Source organism: Nesoenas mayeri (assembly GCF_963082525.1).
Source record: "Nesoenas mayeri genome assembly, chromosome: 19".
Lineage (NCBI taxonomy): Eukaryota > Metazoa > Chordata > Aves > Columbiformes > Columbidae > Nesoenas > Nesoenas mayeri.
In genome coordinates this window covers 4,416,953-4,432,930 of record NC_137568.1, presented here as the reverse complement: position 1 = coordinate 4,432,930, position 15,978 = coordinate 4,416,953, and the positions used below count along the sequence as shown (strand labels likewise).

The 15,978-nt window shown below is 40.7% G+C and overlaps 2 protein-coding genes across 2 annotated transcripts in view; one reads left to right on the top strand and one right to left on the bottom strand.

The window, feature by feature from the left end:
* Positions 1–5,343, bottom strand: part of STXBP4 (syntaxin binding protein 4) — a gene marked incomplete at both ends in the record, with an annotated part of 57,801 nt that extends 52,458 nt beyond the window's left edge. The window contains 4 exons of the mRNA XM_080356555.1: positions 286–355; positions 955–1,050; positions 1,231–1,304; positions 5,276–5,343. Of these exons, the coding sequence (XP_080212681.1) occupies positions 286–355; positions 955–1,050; positions 1,231–1,304; positions 5,276–5,343 (308 nt within the window). The remainder of the gene's footprint in view (positions 1–285; positions 356–954; positions 1,051–1,230; positions 1,305–5,275) is intronic.
* A 6,062-nt stretch (positions 5,344–11,405) lies between these two features.
* Positions 11,406–13,507, top strand: COX11 (cytochrome c oxidase copper chaperone COX11; the record flags this gene model as incomplete). The annotated part of the gene is made up of 4 exons (XM_080356460.1): positions 11,406–11,759; positions 11,839–11,994; positions 12,701–12,826; positions 13,325–13,507. The coding sequence occupies 4 exons, from the start codon at positions 11,406–11,408 to the stop codon at positions 13,505–13,507; spliced, it is 819 nt and encodes a 272-aa protein (XP_080212586.1).
* Positions 13,508–15,978: the final 2,471 nt, after the last annotated feature.

Sequence of the window (15,978 nt, the reverse complement as noted above, 5' to 3'; positions counted from 1 at the left end):
AAGATATTTTAACAGCTTAGTATGTTTTCATGCTCTTTTCGCATACAATCTATAATCTACATCATTAAGAAACTAGCTTATTCTGTCATTACAAAAGCATATGAAGTCCTGTCACTTTTCCACAATAGTTTTGTGGAATTAGGTTAATACGATAAAATAATTGCCAGTTGAACTCCAAGGACCTCAGTAAAGTTGTGTTCTTTTAATCAGCAGTCAGTAATGTCCAAAAAGCACCCATATAATATTCTAGCTCTAACAAACACTTAGTAATCAGTACAAACATACCTTTCATTAGTTACTCCAATTAGGTTTTCTCCATTGACATCCAAAATTAGGTCACCAGCAAGCAAACGGCCTGGTAATGAAATCAAGAGTAATGCATGAATCAACAACTGTTATATCACTGTAATAAAATAGGGCTTTTTCTTTCAATTTCATGTGACCTAATGCAATAAACAACCTTATGACTTTTAGCAGACTAGGTTCTGATCCTAATTAAGCTACATTATTGTCATAAGACTAATAATTATCAATCAGTCTTATTATGCACAGAATAGCCACTGAAAGTGTTATTTAGCTATTTGTATTATTTACACAGAGTATAAATATTTGTGGGACTGGAATTTACATTTCACAGCTGTGGAATTAGCTTTCAGCTGAATTTCACTCAGCATATATCTAGGTTACCACATATAGATACATTACTGTTTTTCTCTATTAATAAAGACATCTCTTTTTTTCCCTCACATTTTCAAGAACTGAGAGTATTAAAAACTTTTTGCCATGTGGGGTCCAAGCTTCATTTCTCTATCTTATTGTAAACCACAAAATCATGAATTCTGACTAAACGATGGTATTTTAAATATCCTTATCCACAAAGTAAAATAACTACGACTTCTTTTGACAGCTTTTTATATGCAGTGTGCTTGTAAGAAAAATCTGAAAATTACTTACTATCTACAGCAGCAACCCCTCCGGGTAGAATTCTCTTTATGAAAATCCCATAATCTTCTGCTGTTTGTGCCCGATAACCTCCAATAATTTTAACTCCTGCAGAAGAAACAAGCAAGAAATTGGTTATTCCACCTACTACGCTAAATAGACTTACAGTCAAATTCATGAAAGCCAGATAAATTAAACTTCTACAGATGACAGTGTGAACTGGAAAAGCTCACCGGGTGCTTTTAGATTTGGTTTACTCTGAATCAACAGGATGCGCAATATAATTACCTAATCCGTTTTGACAATCAGAAAAAGAAATGCGGTGAACAGCCCGATTGATTCCATGAGGGCCCATAATAGTCCTAAGGAATAAAAGAAAAGTCATTAAATTACAGAACTGCACATAGTAATTCTGTAATTACAGAAATGTACGTAGAGCTATGTTAAAATAGAAGAAATTACAGTGAGCATGTTTTTAACTCTAACAGAAACCAAAACCAGTTTTCTATAACTGACAAGTTTATGTTGTTTGATACCTCTGTGCCAACCCTTCCCCTCGATGAAAAATCAATCATAACAAATGCAAGATAGTAGGGGAAAATAAAGTACACACAAAATTACACAGAAATAAAACCCCACTACTTGGTCCAGTTTAGCATTTAGGCATGAAAACCACATCATAATATCTTAGACCAGGTAATAAACCAAAACCACAGCTAAGGCACTGCGTACAAAAATATTTACTAGCATATCCGATGAAGTACTCAGTTACCCCAGGTTCCAGCATAAGTTGGGGAATGACCTATTAGACAGCAGTGTAGGGGAAAGGGACCTGGGGGTGCTGGGGACAGCAGGATGACCATGAGCCAGCACTGGGTCCTTGTGGCCAGGAAGGCCAATGGTACCTGGGGTGTATTAGAAGGGGGTGGTTGGTAGGTCAGAGAGGTTCTCCTGCCCCTCTACTCTGCCCTGGGGAGACTACATCTGGAATATTGTGTCCAGTTGTGGCCCCTCAGTTCCAGCAGGACAGGGAACTGCTGGAGAGAGTCCAGTGCAGGGCAACAAAGATGCTGAAGGGAGTGGAGCATCTCCCGTGTGAGGAAAGGCTGAGGGAGCTGGGGCTCTGGAGCTGGAGAAGAGGAGAATGAGGGGTGACCTCATTCATGTTTACAGATATCTAAAGGGTGAGTGTCAGGAGGATGGAGCCAGGCTCTTCTCAGTGACAACCAATGGTAGGACAAGGGGTAATGGGTTCAAACTGGAACACAAAAGGTTCCACTTAAATTTGAGAAGGAACTTCTTTTCAGTGAGGGTGCCAGAGCCTGGCCCAGGCTGCCCAGGGAGGTTGTGGAGTCTCCTTCTCTGCAGACATTCCAACCCGCCTGGACACCTTCCTGTGTAACCTCATCTGGGTGTTCCTGCTCCATGGGGGGATTGCACTGGATGAGCTTTTGAGGTTCCTTCCAATCCCTGACATTCTGGGATTCTGTGATATTGAACATATAACTTTGTGGTTATTTATGAACATAATATTTTCCCTACAGTTGCTTATTTCTTTGATCAACATTGTTACCTTTCTCTGTTTTAAAAAAGGCTTCTTTCCAAACTCCATTGCCTGCTCCCCTGTGCATCCTCCCACCCCAAGGCAACATACCAGGATGGCACCTGAAATTGCCTAAAGGCAGCTGAGTATTTTGGAGGTGGTTGATAATGGTAAAGAATTAAGGAAGAATAGAAACTCAAATTAGAGTTTTGAAACCTAAATTTAGAGTTACATTGGATACACGACCAGCATACTGCTCTGAGAATGCAAGGTATTAAGAATTACTATAAATCAAATTACCTTTTACCATGTTTTATTTTAATTTAGATGAATTCTTATTAAATAAAATATCTAAGTTGCACCATAGCTCCTTTGTCCTCCACTGTACCATATTTGGAGAAGACTCACCAGATCCCTTCTAGGAAAAAGCAGAAGCATCACTCAGGATTGTCTGCTTTGACCTACATATTGTTCTATATTGGACAGTGAGTTGCATTTTCTAGATCATGATGTTAAAGTGAAATGGAACAACTAGAATTCATTAGCAGAGGGGAAAAGAAGATCAAAGTGGAGGACACAGTGACCCAAATCCTCCCACGCAACCAAATCCAGCACACAGCGTGAAGTCCACGCCTGAAACAGGGTATTTCTGCAAAAGCCAGAGTACACGTCATTTCTATCAAGAGAAAAGCACTTGCTCTGAAAAGCAACAGTTTGTTCCACAACCTCAAACTCCCAAGTATTTGCAAAATTAGCCTTTGCTTGAGAAAGGCTGGCCATAAGAACAGAGCTAATAATTCACCTTTAGAAACAAACACGGAGCCTATGCTTCAAACATGTCATCATTTTCATTTTAGTATTTCTTGCAGGATTTGTTTCATAGGCCAAAAAGAAACGACGAAACTCAGTGAGTGTATTTGGGCGCTGCTGAGACTGCACGTGGCCTTGCTGCCACGTAACCCAGCACAGGACACACTTGGGAAGGCTAAAAGTGAACCCAACTGCTTCTTAACCCCAGGCTGAAAGGAGGAATAAATCCATGACTCTGCTGCTTCTCTACTAAAACATTTTCAATGAACTACTTCTATGTGACAACAGCAGAGTATTTTGCATTAATTACTAGTACTGTCCTTTCAACCATCCCATGAATTTAAATTGTTTTGAAGCTGAAAGACAACATCCTAGTCATGTTCTTTACAGGCCTGTCCTGATTTGTATCCATCTCTGAAAACTAAAACAAACTACACTGTTCTTTAAAATAAGTAGAAAATTATTATATTCTTCTTCTGTCTTGCCTTTTGCTGCTACTGGTCTGTTTCTTGCTCTGCCATGCTCTCCACACTTTTCACACAGCAGTTTTTTATTAAAATAAACAAAAAGCAAGAACAAACGTTATTTCAACCCCGCACAGAAGTTTACTTTTGTGAAGTCTTAAAAGATCAAATCTCAAACTTTAAGTCTGAAGTTCAGAGTTCACCAGCAATGGTAAAACCTATTTATGTACTACCACACAAAAAGATCATGAAATGTGGTCAAATCTGGGCACAGAACACTTAACAGGAAAGGACCTACAGTTCTACAAGTAACAGGTGATACTGCAAAAAAGAGATCCTAATGACATCAAATGGATTCTGACAGAGGATACAGAGAAAATACAAACTAATAATTTGCAATGGAGAGGAAGAAGATACCTCTGAAACAGTGAAATTATCATAGAGTTGCCACCCATGATTAGAAAAACTGACACATAGAACAGGCACCTTTACAAGGCATTTAGTTATGTGTATCCTCTAAATACTAAATCCCTCCAATACATGTGGTTTAAAATCACTTTATCACATAAAAAGTAAAGACAACGATCTTCAAATGCCCCAAATTTGTTTAGCATACCACATCTTGCTGACTTTCAGTGTTAATTTTTCTCCTATGACACTTAGAAATGGAACTTCAAGCTACTTCTCATAGTTCTAATCAAATAAACAGGGCTTTAACAGTTTCACTATAAAAATGACTGGATTTAGCACCCATCCAACAGTTATTTCATGTTATCATTATTTAATATTCATGAAGTGTTAGAACACTCCCCCCAAAACATTTGAAATATGCTCAACAGTACAAATAAGGAAAGGAGCTTCTAAACCAATTGGCAGCAGTAACATAAAATAATTTCAATGTTCTTTGTAGAAAAATATGCAAATTAAATAATCAGATGTCACTGCTCATTCCTCCAGAATTCATGCAGAAATACTTGCGAGCGAGCTTTTAGCACCCCGAGAAGAGAAGATGTGAGGCAACAGATAAAATAAACAGGCAAGACTACAAAATGTATAATAAGTTTGCTATGCTAAGATCCTCAACTCAATATTCCAACTGCAGTCCTGGAATGCTAATAAACTAAGTGCATATAATTTTGTGTAGATGTGCCAGTAAAGGCAATTAAAATGAAGCCTTTCATACTTCTTTTTCTATTACTTTTTAGCCCCATACACAAGCAAGTTCAACAGCTTTACTTAACAGAACACTTGGCTCTGGATATTCTTGTGAAGTGTATTCCTGAGAAATTATTAGTCATCCATGTGCACAAACACAATATTTATCTAGATATATCTAGAATAATACCTTTCCCTCACAGAAAACATATTACTTGACACTTCAACAAAAATCTACGCTATAAACTAACTGCTAAAGAAAAGAAGCTGAAAATGTCTAATAGTTTTTAAATTACCTTTAGAGTACTTTTCTCAATTACAGACTAGGAAAATGCTGTCTGAACCTAATGGTTAAGCATACCAGTATAAGAGAGAAAGGCCATCAAAACGCTCGGGTTCATCTTCATCTCCTGGTGAGAGCAAGGACATTCTTCAGTACGGCAGCAAAGACAGCACAACCAAAACACACTGGAGGTTTCCTATTCAGCTGGATAAATGTGCCATGCAGGACGATTTCTGCCCCTAACTAAAACCAAACCCAAACAGACAGAGCTCAAGATGAGTGTCTGCCTGCTTAATCTGCTCTGAAACCCTCTGCGTCACATGGACTAATTCACCTATCAAGGTAACGTTTACTTTTCCTGTTTGAAATAGCAATTCTTGGAAACTTTAAAGACCGATAAACGCAAAGGAGGGAAAAATCACTTTGATTTACTGCTCTACAATCTATATCTAGCAGTCAAAGGCAAGTGAAATAATAATATAAACTTATTTTCTCATGTTCTTCTGATAATTTATTTACACGTTCCCTCCAAACAAGGTCAAAAGCAATAACTCATGACCTTTCTAAAGCAATTGTCCTAGCAGACTGGATTATGGACAAAAGGGAAAGCCAACAAAGCAGACTGAAAGCATTAATGAAACAAATGCCATTACGCTATATGCATTCTCAGCCATGGTACTACTGACTTCTGTCGTGCTTCAATTTCATTTTCAGTCTTTCGATATGCAACAGTCAAACCTTAACACGGAATTTGGGTTATATATTTTCTCTAGAAGTGGAAACTGACACACCTGTGTTTTATGTGAAAGTAAATAAAAATGGTGAATTTATGTCATTACACTGCTAATAATGTAGTTGAAAAAGTAAAAACTATACCACTGTTCCCAGAGGCAAGATTCTTTTCTGAAACAAGGCATGGTCTTGCACAGATACACATATTTTCAGAAGTTCAGAGCTTCTGACATCAGTTTGATTAAATGCTATTTTCTTCCAGGCGTGCATCAGAAGATGCACTCCTATTTCTCCCCTTCTTTCTGAAAGAGCTTTAAAAGATGACAGTTTAAAATGAAAACTTAATATCCTGTGTTCACCGAGGGCTTTGTTTAAGCAGAAAGGTGAATCCTCTCTAGCAGGGAGTCACTCTGTGACCAGACAGCATCTGTCAGCGTCTAGAGCCGCCGAGCAGGACAGCTTGGCTGGGGGGGAATGCACACGCTTATCTCTTGGGTTTTTTTAAAGTTGTAGTGACTGCGGTTTCATTAGCACGTCATTGTTCCATGGAGGGGATCGCTTTGCTTATAGGCAAAGTGCTATGGAGAGTTCATGCATACAGAGGTCGGGCTGTAGAGCAATCCACACACAGAAGGGTAAACAGACCCACCACACATTCAGGAGCAAATCAGTGGTGGAAGTGGGAATGTGCCACAGCCTCCCCAGTTCCCGAAGTGGGAGAGCTCCACTGGCATCATTTGAGTTGCTCACATGCATTCTGTGATGAAAATGTGGCCCTTTGTAGTTTTTTTCCTCAATTGGTTTAACCCTGCAGGTGTTACTGGCATTCCAGTCCAATGAAAGAAAAGCTGTTAATATTTTATGCATCGTATCAATTAGGTTTGCTCCAGGTGAGGTTATAGAAGATAAAATGAAAAGAGCCTTTCTCCAAAAAATTGTCCTGAACATCAGCTAAATTCAACTTGTATCAGTATCAGGAATATTTGTCAAAACAAACCACTCAGACCAATATGGTTAGTTTCCAGTGTCATGTTTTCTGCAACAGAAATGCAAACACACCACACCCCCAATTAAAAGTATGACTCAAGGCTACGCATTTCCATTATTAATGAGTGAAAGGATGATTTTTATTAGACCAGGAACGACAAACTTCCCAGCAATTTAAGTAGATACAAACTAGTGTTGAGTTTCTTATTGTTCCCACACCTTTTTATTAGTTATTATCAAGAATACATCACTTGTTCAAACAATTGCTCCTCCACCCCTTCTTCCAAGTGAACTATGTGTTGTTCAGCTTCCTGAACTCATCCTCAAGGCTTCTAACCCCCTTTACCTTAAAATTCTGCTGCTCTGCTGCTTTTAATGTTTCTAATAGTCTCCTAGAAAAATGGCATTATTGCTTCTTCTGCAAGGTCTCCGCCTCTCAAGAACGTACTCAGAGGAACACAAATTACTCATTACTTCCAGAAAGATCTAGAAATGCTATAACTTAAAACCCCATAAAACCTACTATCAGTAAATAAATTTTCAAAATGCGTCATGTATTATTTTATGCAGCAAACAAACTAAGATTCTTTTTCAAACAGCTAGATAACTATTCTCTTCTGGCAACATTATTATGACCTCACCTTTCCCAAAGGAAATTTTGTAATGCTTTAGCAACTGAGATGGATTACAGGACAATTTAGCAGATTACAAAAAGATATGCAGAATCTTTGGGAGCAAGATGCACAAGATCTTTTGGTTAAAAATAAAACAAAGGTCTTTTACAAACATCCTATTCAAGTCCATTATACAACTGTAGCCTTTCAGGTTCACTAACCCTAAAAGGTAAAAATTCATGATGATACTAAGGACCACAGCCAAAAGAACGTGGTATCATACAGCATCAACAGACAATTAATTCTGATCTACCCAAAATCACTAATTATTTAAAATACATTTTGCTGATTAGGTCATAAAGATTAGAAGAAAACATATGTCATTATATGGCAACTGTTAAACATGAAAAAAAGGCCTGAGCAACATTGTAATTGTGGAGAAGCATGAATGGTTTGAGGCTAACCCCGTGTGTAGAGAAGAAAGCTGTTATTTAAAGGTTAGGTAAACCTCAATTTACATATAATAAGCACATTCTTGGAACATTGTGCATTGATACTGTCTCCTAGATTAAAAAAAAAAAAAGTATAGAAAATGATAGTTTTCTACCATCACGTAGATAAAGAGCAGTTATAGGCACCTTTCATGTTCATCTCTTAGGCGAAAAATTGCCTTTGAAATACAGTGATCTGGTAACTATTCACATAATATACTTTCCACATGAATCTAGCAAACCATAGCTGTTTTAAAGATGTGTCTTTGTATCACATACCCTGCATTTCCATCAGACAAGTGAAGTGTTTGCTTCTTCATATTCCAGTAAAAAGCAAGCAATTTTTAATGTTTTGCGGTTTGTTTTTCCAAAAAAAAATCAAGTTATTTGTGAAGTGGCATAATCCAAGATCTATGCTAAATTGTTTGACAGTACTTTTGAATACTATTTGCTGTATTCTGCTGCCTAAGCACAGGAAACACGATAGTCCAACCAGAGCTGTCTGTGCCTGGTTTTAATTATGGTTTTGATGACAGTGTTGCCATGGTCACTTAGCAGGGTCTGGAGTCACGATTTTCAATCATGACTGGTTCCAAGTTTGCCATTTAGAATCTGATCCAACTTTTAGCATTTAAATGGATAACATTATAGTTTATAGAAGGAATATAATTATCATTATATATCCCATAGCATTGGTAAAAAATAAGATGGTTCCAAAGCATAACATTAAAGGCATGTGGAGGTAGTATTCTCAATAAGTAATGCATTATAATACATAAACTGTACAAAGTGTCTTATGTTACTGTAGTTACCATATATATGCAAGGAGTTAATTTGCTATATACATTTTCACAGTCACAGAAACATTAAGGAGTTTCTACACAGAGTTTCATCTCTACAGAACCAGTCCAAACCAAGTGCTGATTAACTTAATGAAAAGCTTAAGAGCTATTTCTTCCCTTTATGTGTAAATTGGCGTTGATATCAGTTTGTCTACAAAGTTGCTTCAGACTGTTTCAATATCAAAGTTATTTTTCTTTACGACTTCATCAAGACAAGATCCTACTAATGAAACAGTAGTGATTTTCACATTGCAATCCAGTAATTGTTGTATTTCTGCATGCGTGGGGAAAATTACTTACTTTTTATCTGGATTTGTTAGGGGATCTGTACTGCACATCTTCTTAGGTGCACTATTTTAATACAAGTTCAAAATGAAGAATTCTGAAACATGAAGCACTGGGTCGTAACCAAGGTAACAACTTCTGTAAAAAAGGAGAAACCACTTTTTGAAATTTACATGGCTATGTTTATTTTCAGACCCTGACAGCAATTCCTATTTATTACTGACCAGCTAAAATCAAGTGAGAAAGGAGAATTATCATGATAAAACAGATACCCTTCATTGCTGAAAATAGTAAGCAGATAACAACTCAGATTTAGCAGTACATTATACTAAACATCCAGCAGCCTAACATCCTCTTATGAGTGAGGAATCAGGAGTAAACCTGAACCCCTTGTAATTTAAGTCTTCTAAAAAATGAAGTGAGATTACAATTCCAGGATAAAGTAATGTTAACTGCTGAAGGCAAAAATAATCTCTACTTTTCTTTCAGCAAAGGTTATTGTGGAAGGGAATGCTGATTTGAACATAAGGTGTTTTGTGTCTCATTTCATGTTTTTTAACTTATTGTCTAGTATTTGGTGTATACAGAGTTGTCATGTGAAGTATGTATGACATAGGCCAAAAGGCACGCAAAATAAGGTTATGTACTACTAACATAGCAAAAAACATTAATTTGCGTTGTATTATTACTAGTGCATATGACAAGTCCATAAGAAACACAATCATAAAAGTACTACCAGCATTTGAAAAATTATGGCAAAAGCACTAATGCAAAAATATCTGTTTGTATCAGTAGCAAATCTTCCTGACCTCGTAAGCTGTACAGCTAAACCCTGACATGGCCACAAACCAGAAAAAGATATTACTTCTAAGACTCGGTAAAAGGGAGACAAGGAACTCTTCAAACAATGCACAGGCAAAAAAAGGCCACAGGTGCTAATGGTATCAGGGGAACACTACAAACCTGGGCTAAAATGAAGCAGGCTCCCCAGCATCAGCCTCCACAAAGCACAGTGAGCAATTCCTGCAAGTCTGTATTTCTGCATTAAAAAAATTGCTAAATTTTCTTTGGAATACCATATATTTTCTTGCAGTAAGCGTTTTCACATCTCTTATTAAAGGATGAAAAATAATGTCATCTGAATACAAGGGAAACACCACTATATTGATTTGCTCCAGGCTTTATGGTTCTCTTATCCAACACGTCTATATGGAAAATGAAGCAGTACCAGGAGCTGGCAAAGTCACTGTGTGATTCCCATCACGAGAGATGCTCTAAAGCAATAAATTCAAGCACCGCTACAGCAAAGTTTGCTACAGTGTATGGGACCCGTCCCATGAAGAGATTGCAGCTGTGAATTTGCCTGACCTGAACTTATTGCTGTTTACAAACAGTGAAAGTTTCCACTTTGTAACATGTCAATATTTGTGCCTGAACAAAAACAAACCCGTACACAAAGAGAGGAAACTGACCAGGAATCAAAGCACCACTAGGGACAAAATAATCATCGTTGTTAGTGTCCGCAATACAGAGAGCCCGGCAGCAACACAAAGGGACGAAGCCCGCTCGCTATCCGCAGCAGCGCGGCGTTGAAAGAAGAGGAACGGGGGCACAAAGGAGACTTTCCAGCGCTTGGTCTTGCGCTCCCAGCCCCAAAGGAACCGGCCAGGGAGGTCCCGGCGTCCATCACCTCGCCAGGGCGCTCGTCCCCCGCCCCAGCCCCGCTGAGGTGCTCACAGCGGATAATCGCCCCTCCCGCCGCGCCTGCCCCGGTTAACCCGCTCCTGGCGGACTTCTCGGTGCTCCCGGCACCGCTCGGACAAAGCCGGCTGGGTGCACGGCGGTGCGGGGGCGGCTCCGAGAGTGCAAAAACCCGCCGCCCTCAAGGGCTGCGACAGTTACCTCGATGCGCAAACTACCGCCCGAGCGGTCTTGGTGGGGAGGGACAGACAACCGGCGGGGTCTGGAGGGATCCCCCCTGCGCCTCAGCGCCGCTCTGAGGGGTGAGCGACGGGCGAGGGCTGCCCGCCCCGCCCCCGCAGCCCAAGCCCGGCCGCCTCCCCGGGAACGCGGCGCACACGGCAGCCCCTCAAACCGGCGACCGGGCGCCGGGCAGGGGATAAGGCGGGGCCGCCCCGCTCCCCCCTCAGCAGCCCCGCAGCAGCGGGAGGAGGCGGTGCCCGGACTCACCCGCCGCCTCTCGCGAGAAGAACCGCGCTCCTCCGCGCCCCGGCCGGTGCCGGCAGCGGCCGCCGGGATGGGGCTGTGCGGGCGGGGCTGGGCGCGCTGCGCGGGCCTGCGGCTCTCCGGGGGGCCGGGTCCCCTCTGGGCGCTGGCGCTGAGCCGGGCCCTTCCCCTCCGGCCGTGCCGTACCGGAGGGTGGGCACCCCCGCGGCCAGAGGGGACGGCTGGGTACGGGCTCTGGGCGGGCGGGCGAGCGCCGGCCGCGCGGGGGGCCCGCGGGCTGCGGAGCTCCAACCCCTTCACCCGCGGGCAGGAGGAAGAGTGGCGGCGCCGGAACCGCTCGGCACTGGCCTACATCGCCGCCGCCGCCGTGGGCATGGTGGGCATGTCGTACGCCGCCGTGCCGCTCTACCGTCTCTACTGCCAGGTACGCGGGAGCCCCGCGGCCCCTTCCCGGCCGCTGGAACGGGCGGCGCGGCCCCTTCACCGCCTTTCCCTTCCCACAGACCACGGGCCTGGGCGGGACGACGGGCACCGGGCACAGCTCGGAGCAGATCGAGCGCATGAAGCCGGTGAGGGAGCGGGTCATCAGGGTGACTTTCAACGCGGACGTGCACTCCAGCCTGCAGTGGAACTTCAGGCCCCAGCAGAGCGAGATCTTTGTGAGTGGAACCGCGCACACCCGGACGGGGCAGCACCGGGTTCCGCCTCCCCCGCTTCAGTCACCTTGATCCCGATTTGCGAGTCTGGGCCCTGAGCTGGAAAAACACCCCACTGGGGGCACCTGGTTCTGCAGTACTTCCAGTTCAGAATTGTATATACACCATAAAAATGTGCATATATACTAAATATATATAGGGGTGGAGCATCTCCCTTATGAGGAAAGGCAGAGGGAAGCTGGATCTCTTTAGCTTGGAAAAGAGGAGACTGAGGGGCAACCTTATTAATGTGTATAAGTATGTAAAGGGTGTGTTGTGAGGATGGAGCCAGGCTCTTCTCGGTGACAACCAATGACAGGACGAGGGGCAATGGGTACAAACTGGAACACAGGAGGTTCCACTTAAATATGAGAAGAAACTTCTTCTCAGTGAGGGTGACATATTAGAAAAGCACTGTATGCTGCTACACTGAGAATAATAGAAGTCTCAGTGGCAAACTGGGTAATATTAAAAATGCACACATATAACAGTATTGGTGCTTTTACTTTTGAATAGGGTTGAATTGTCTATAAGGAAAATAATTCTGAAGTAAGCAGCCTGAAACAGCAAAAGAGAAAATGAACTAGTTGTAGCTAGCATACAAAGAACTCTGTTTGAGGTGTGGAAGGCTGCAGTGTATTAAAAATCACTATGCAATTGCTTTATACAGGTGGTACCAGGAGAGACTGCACTGGCATTTTATAAAGCAAAGAATCCTACTGACAAGCCAATAATTGGAATCTCTACCTACAATGTAATACCCTTTGAAGCAGGGCAGTATTTCAATAAAATACAAGTAAGTGTGAACAAAGCAAAGATTTCCTTTTTGTTTACATGAATGAAAATAGTTATCTATACATTAACTTTTACAATTTTCATATTGAATAGTGTTCTTTATATTATAATGTTTTAAGAAAATAACTTGATTTTTTAAAGTGATGGTGCATCAGTTCATTCTTACCCATACTGCCTTCATACCAAGCTGCAGTACCTGCTGTTACAGTGGCTCCCAAATACATGATATTTAATACACCTGACTTCGAGCACAGGTGGTAATGATGTGAAGTAGCCTGGCCAAGTTGCAGATTTAGACACTTTAATAAAAGCTTTTTTTTTTCCTGTAACACAAGAGGAACAGAATTGCTGTCTTACTGCTCCATCCCAGGAGTTTAGGGATGTACAGGGAACAGGAGAATAGGAGTTGATTGTAAAAGCTAAGGCTTTCATTTTGGTAAAGTTTACCATAGCTGTTGTTTAATTGTTGTGGTGTGTTTGTTTTTCCTCCTCCATGCAGTGTTTTTGTTTTGAAGAACAGCGGCTCAATCCTCAAGAGGAAGTGGACATGCCTGTCTTTTTCTACATTGATCCAGAATTTGTAGAGGACCCTAAAATGGCTAAAGTTGATTTGATCACCCTCTCTTACACCTTTTTTGAAGCAAAGGAAGGACAGAAGTTACCGCTTCCTGGATATCAGTAATGGGCAATCTCTACACAATTTGACTTCTGCTACCAGTTGTGAAACTACTTTTCTGTGGAAGAAAAAAACTGCAGGAGTACTGTGCAATATGAAATTGTATTATTAAACCATCGTGGGCACATGCTGCTCTTATAAAAGCACATACTTCTATTTTTTTAAGAAGAAACCTTATGTACCTGGAATATTATTTCTTAGGAATAGTATTTCTTCATCAGACAACAGAAAGGAACACACTGTTCCTGGAAGAGAGAGGGTTTTCTGAAGCCATCTTTTTACAAAGTGGTACATGGTATCTGAATATGGCAAGCCAAATTTTTAAACCCAAGGGTAAATTGAGATCTTCATTTAAGTACAGAGGAACAAATCAGTTTATTACACATCTAAAATTGCATTTCTGGCTTGGAAGAAGAACTTCTATGTACCTGCTTTTACCTTTTAATAAAGTAACTAATCAGTTCATGAAATCTCAAAAGTAAACAAAGTGAGACTGTATTGCTATGTAACCCTCCTGTGGCACCGGAGGATACGATGATTCAGAAGATGATGCACTCTCTCAAATTATTACTGAATCAGTAGTTCATTTGGTAAGAGCAGGCTGCTCTCAAACTGTTATCATTTCAATGTGGAACAGTAATTTGAATGTAAACATGTCCAATCTGTTGTATGGGTTCTGTTTAGAAAAAACATCTTCAAACTTCAATGTTGTGTTCAACTCATTTAAAATATCTGTACTGCTACGGACTTCACTTGCATTCTGCAGAGGGCTGTACACCTCTACACAGATAAACTTGGCTTACGTATGAAATGCTTTGAAGGGAAAGGCAGTACATAAACAAATACTCTAAATTGCAGGCTAAATAATATAGGAGCCTCCCCCAAAACCAAAAGGAAACCAACCACATTCAGACGGTAAGTCCCACAACGCCTGCCCAGCAGCCCATCAGTTGCTTGGGGGTACCTGAGGTTCCCTGTTTACCATCAGAACACATTAGCCTATATTTATGCAACTTTTGGTCATTATCTGTGGGGTCAGGATAATAACACTTTATCACAGCTTTGCACATGAGGAGTTGCAGAGCAAGTTTAAGTGACCTCCTCATTTTCAGGCAGGAATTTATCTTGACCCAGTATCTCATCTGCTAGGCCAGTTCTTTCTACCCCGTCAGCAGAGGAGATCTAAGAAAGTAAGACTCATATTGGTTTGTTTGGATTCCATAAAGGTCATGGGTATATCAGAATAACTTCCAGTTAGTCTTAGTTATGTCTGCATACCATAATTTCAAAAGTGCTTTTTTGCAAATAAATGGATGCTACCTTTAAAATGCATTATTGTACCAATTACATGTGGTGCTTAAATAGATTCTGCATGACATTCATGTCAGGTCTTCACTGTGTATTTATTAAAGTTTTAAAACTTCTATTCTTTCATCTCTCTAATGCATATGATCCAGCAGAACTTCTTACCTGGGTTGTCTTTTGTTCATTGTCTTTTTGACAGTTGCGCTGATTATGGGAACTTTCCACACATGGCTTTATTCTGGCCACATGCTTCACAAGAAAACGAATATCCTGGCAAGTGCCAGTTCCATAAAAACATGGGCTTTTCCCTCAGTTTGAAAGCTCAAGTTTGCATGGACACTGAGCACATTCCCAATATTAAACAAGCTCTCTAACCTCAATAACGAACCAGTTCCCCTCAGAGCTTCCATCTATCTGTGACCATTTTTCTTCTTTATATATGGAAAAGTTCAGTTGGCACTCATCGGTTATGGATTGCCTATTTTAATCTGTTACACTTCAGTGGGCCGGGCTTTTAAACAACACAACTGAACTGTAAGGGGAAGAAAAAAAACCATTGATCCGCCTCCTTTTTCAGCAGTTTTCTCCGGCCGCTGTCCAAAGAATTGACAATAATACCAGAAAAATAATAATAAAGCAGCTTACCTTTTCACCTCCACTTACCAAAACCCCCGAACTTCTTCAAGGTTGTCTTTCGGATAGAAGTAAGGCATTCTAATGGCACTACAGCAAGCTGCAAAATTGCTAACCATGCGGTGAAACACCATGGATTCACACTAAAATACTTCCAACACTGTCTGCATTTTGTACTTGGAATACACATATAGTCTGGTAAAAACTCAAAAGTGATGGGGGTTAACTTCTCAGTAAGTGCTTGCTTTTATTTGGAATATTATGCCACAAAATTGCATAACCGACTGAGAACTACTTATCACTTAAACAGATAACATAATAAACACTTTAAATGAAGTATTTCACAAAAATGAGCTTATCAGCTCTGAACACGAACTAAGTTCTCAAATTTTATATCAATTATAAATTCAGAGAACTATACCTGTTAAAGTGCACATTTTGCATTCAGCATTAAAATAGATAAGGCACTTTAATTCTTAAAAGATAAAACTGTTATTAACAGGGTTAAACAACTTGATTAAAATAAATGAATAACTATT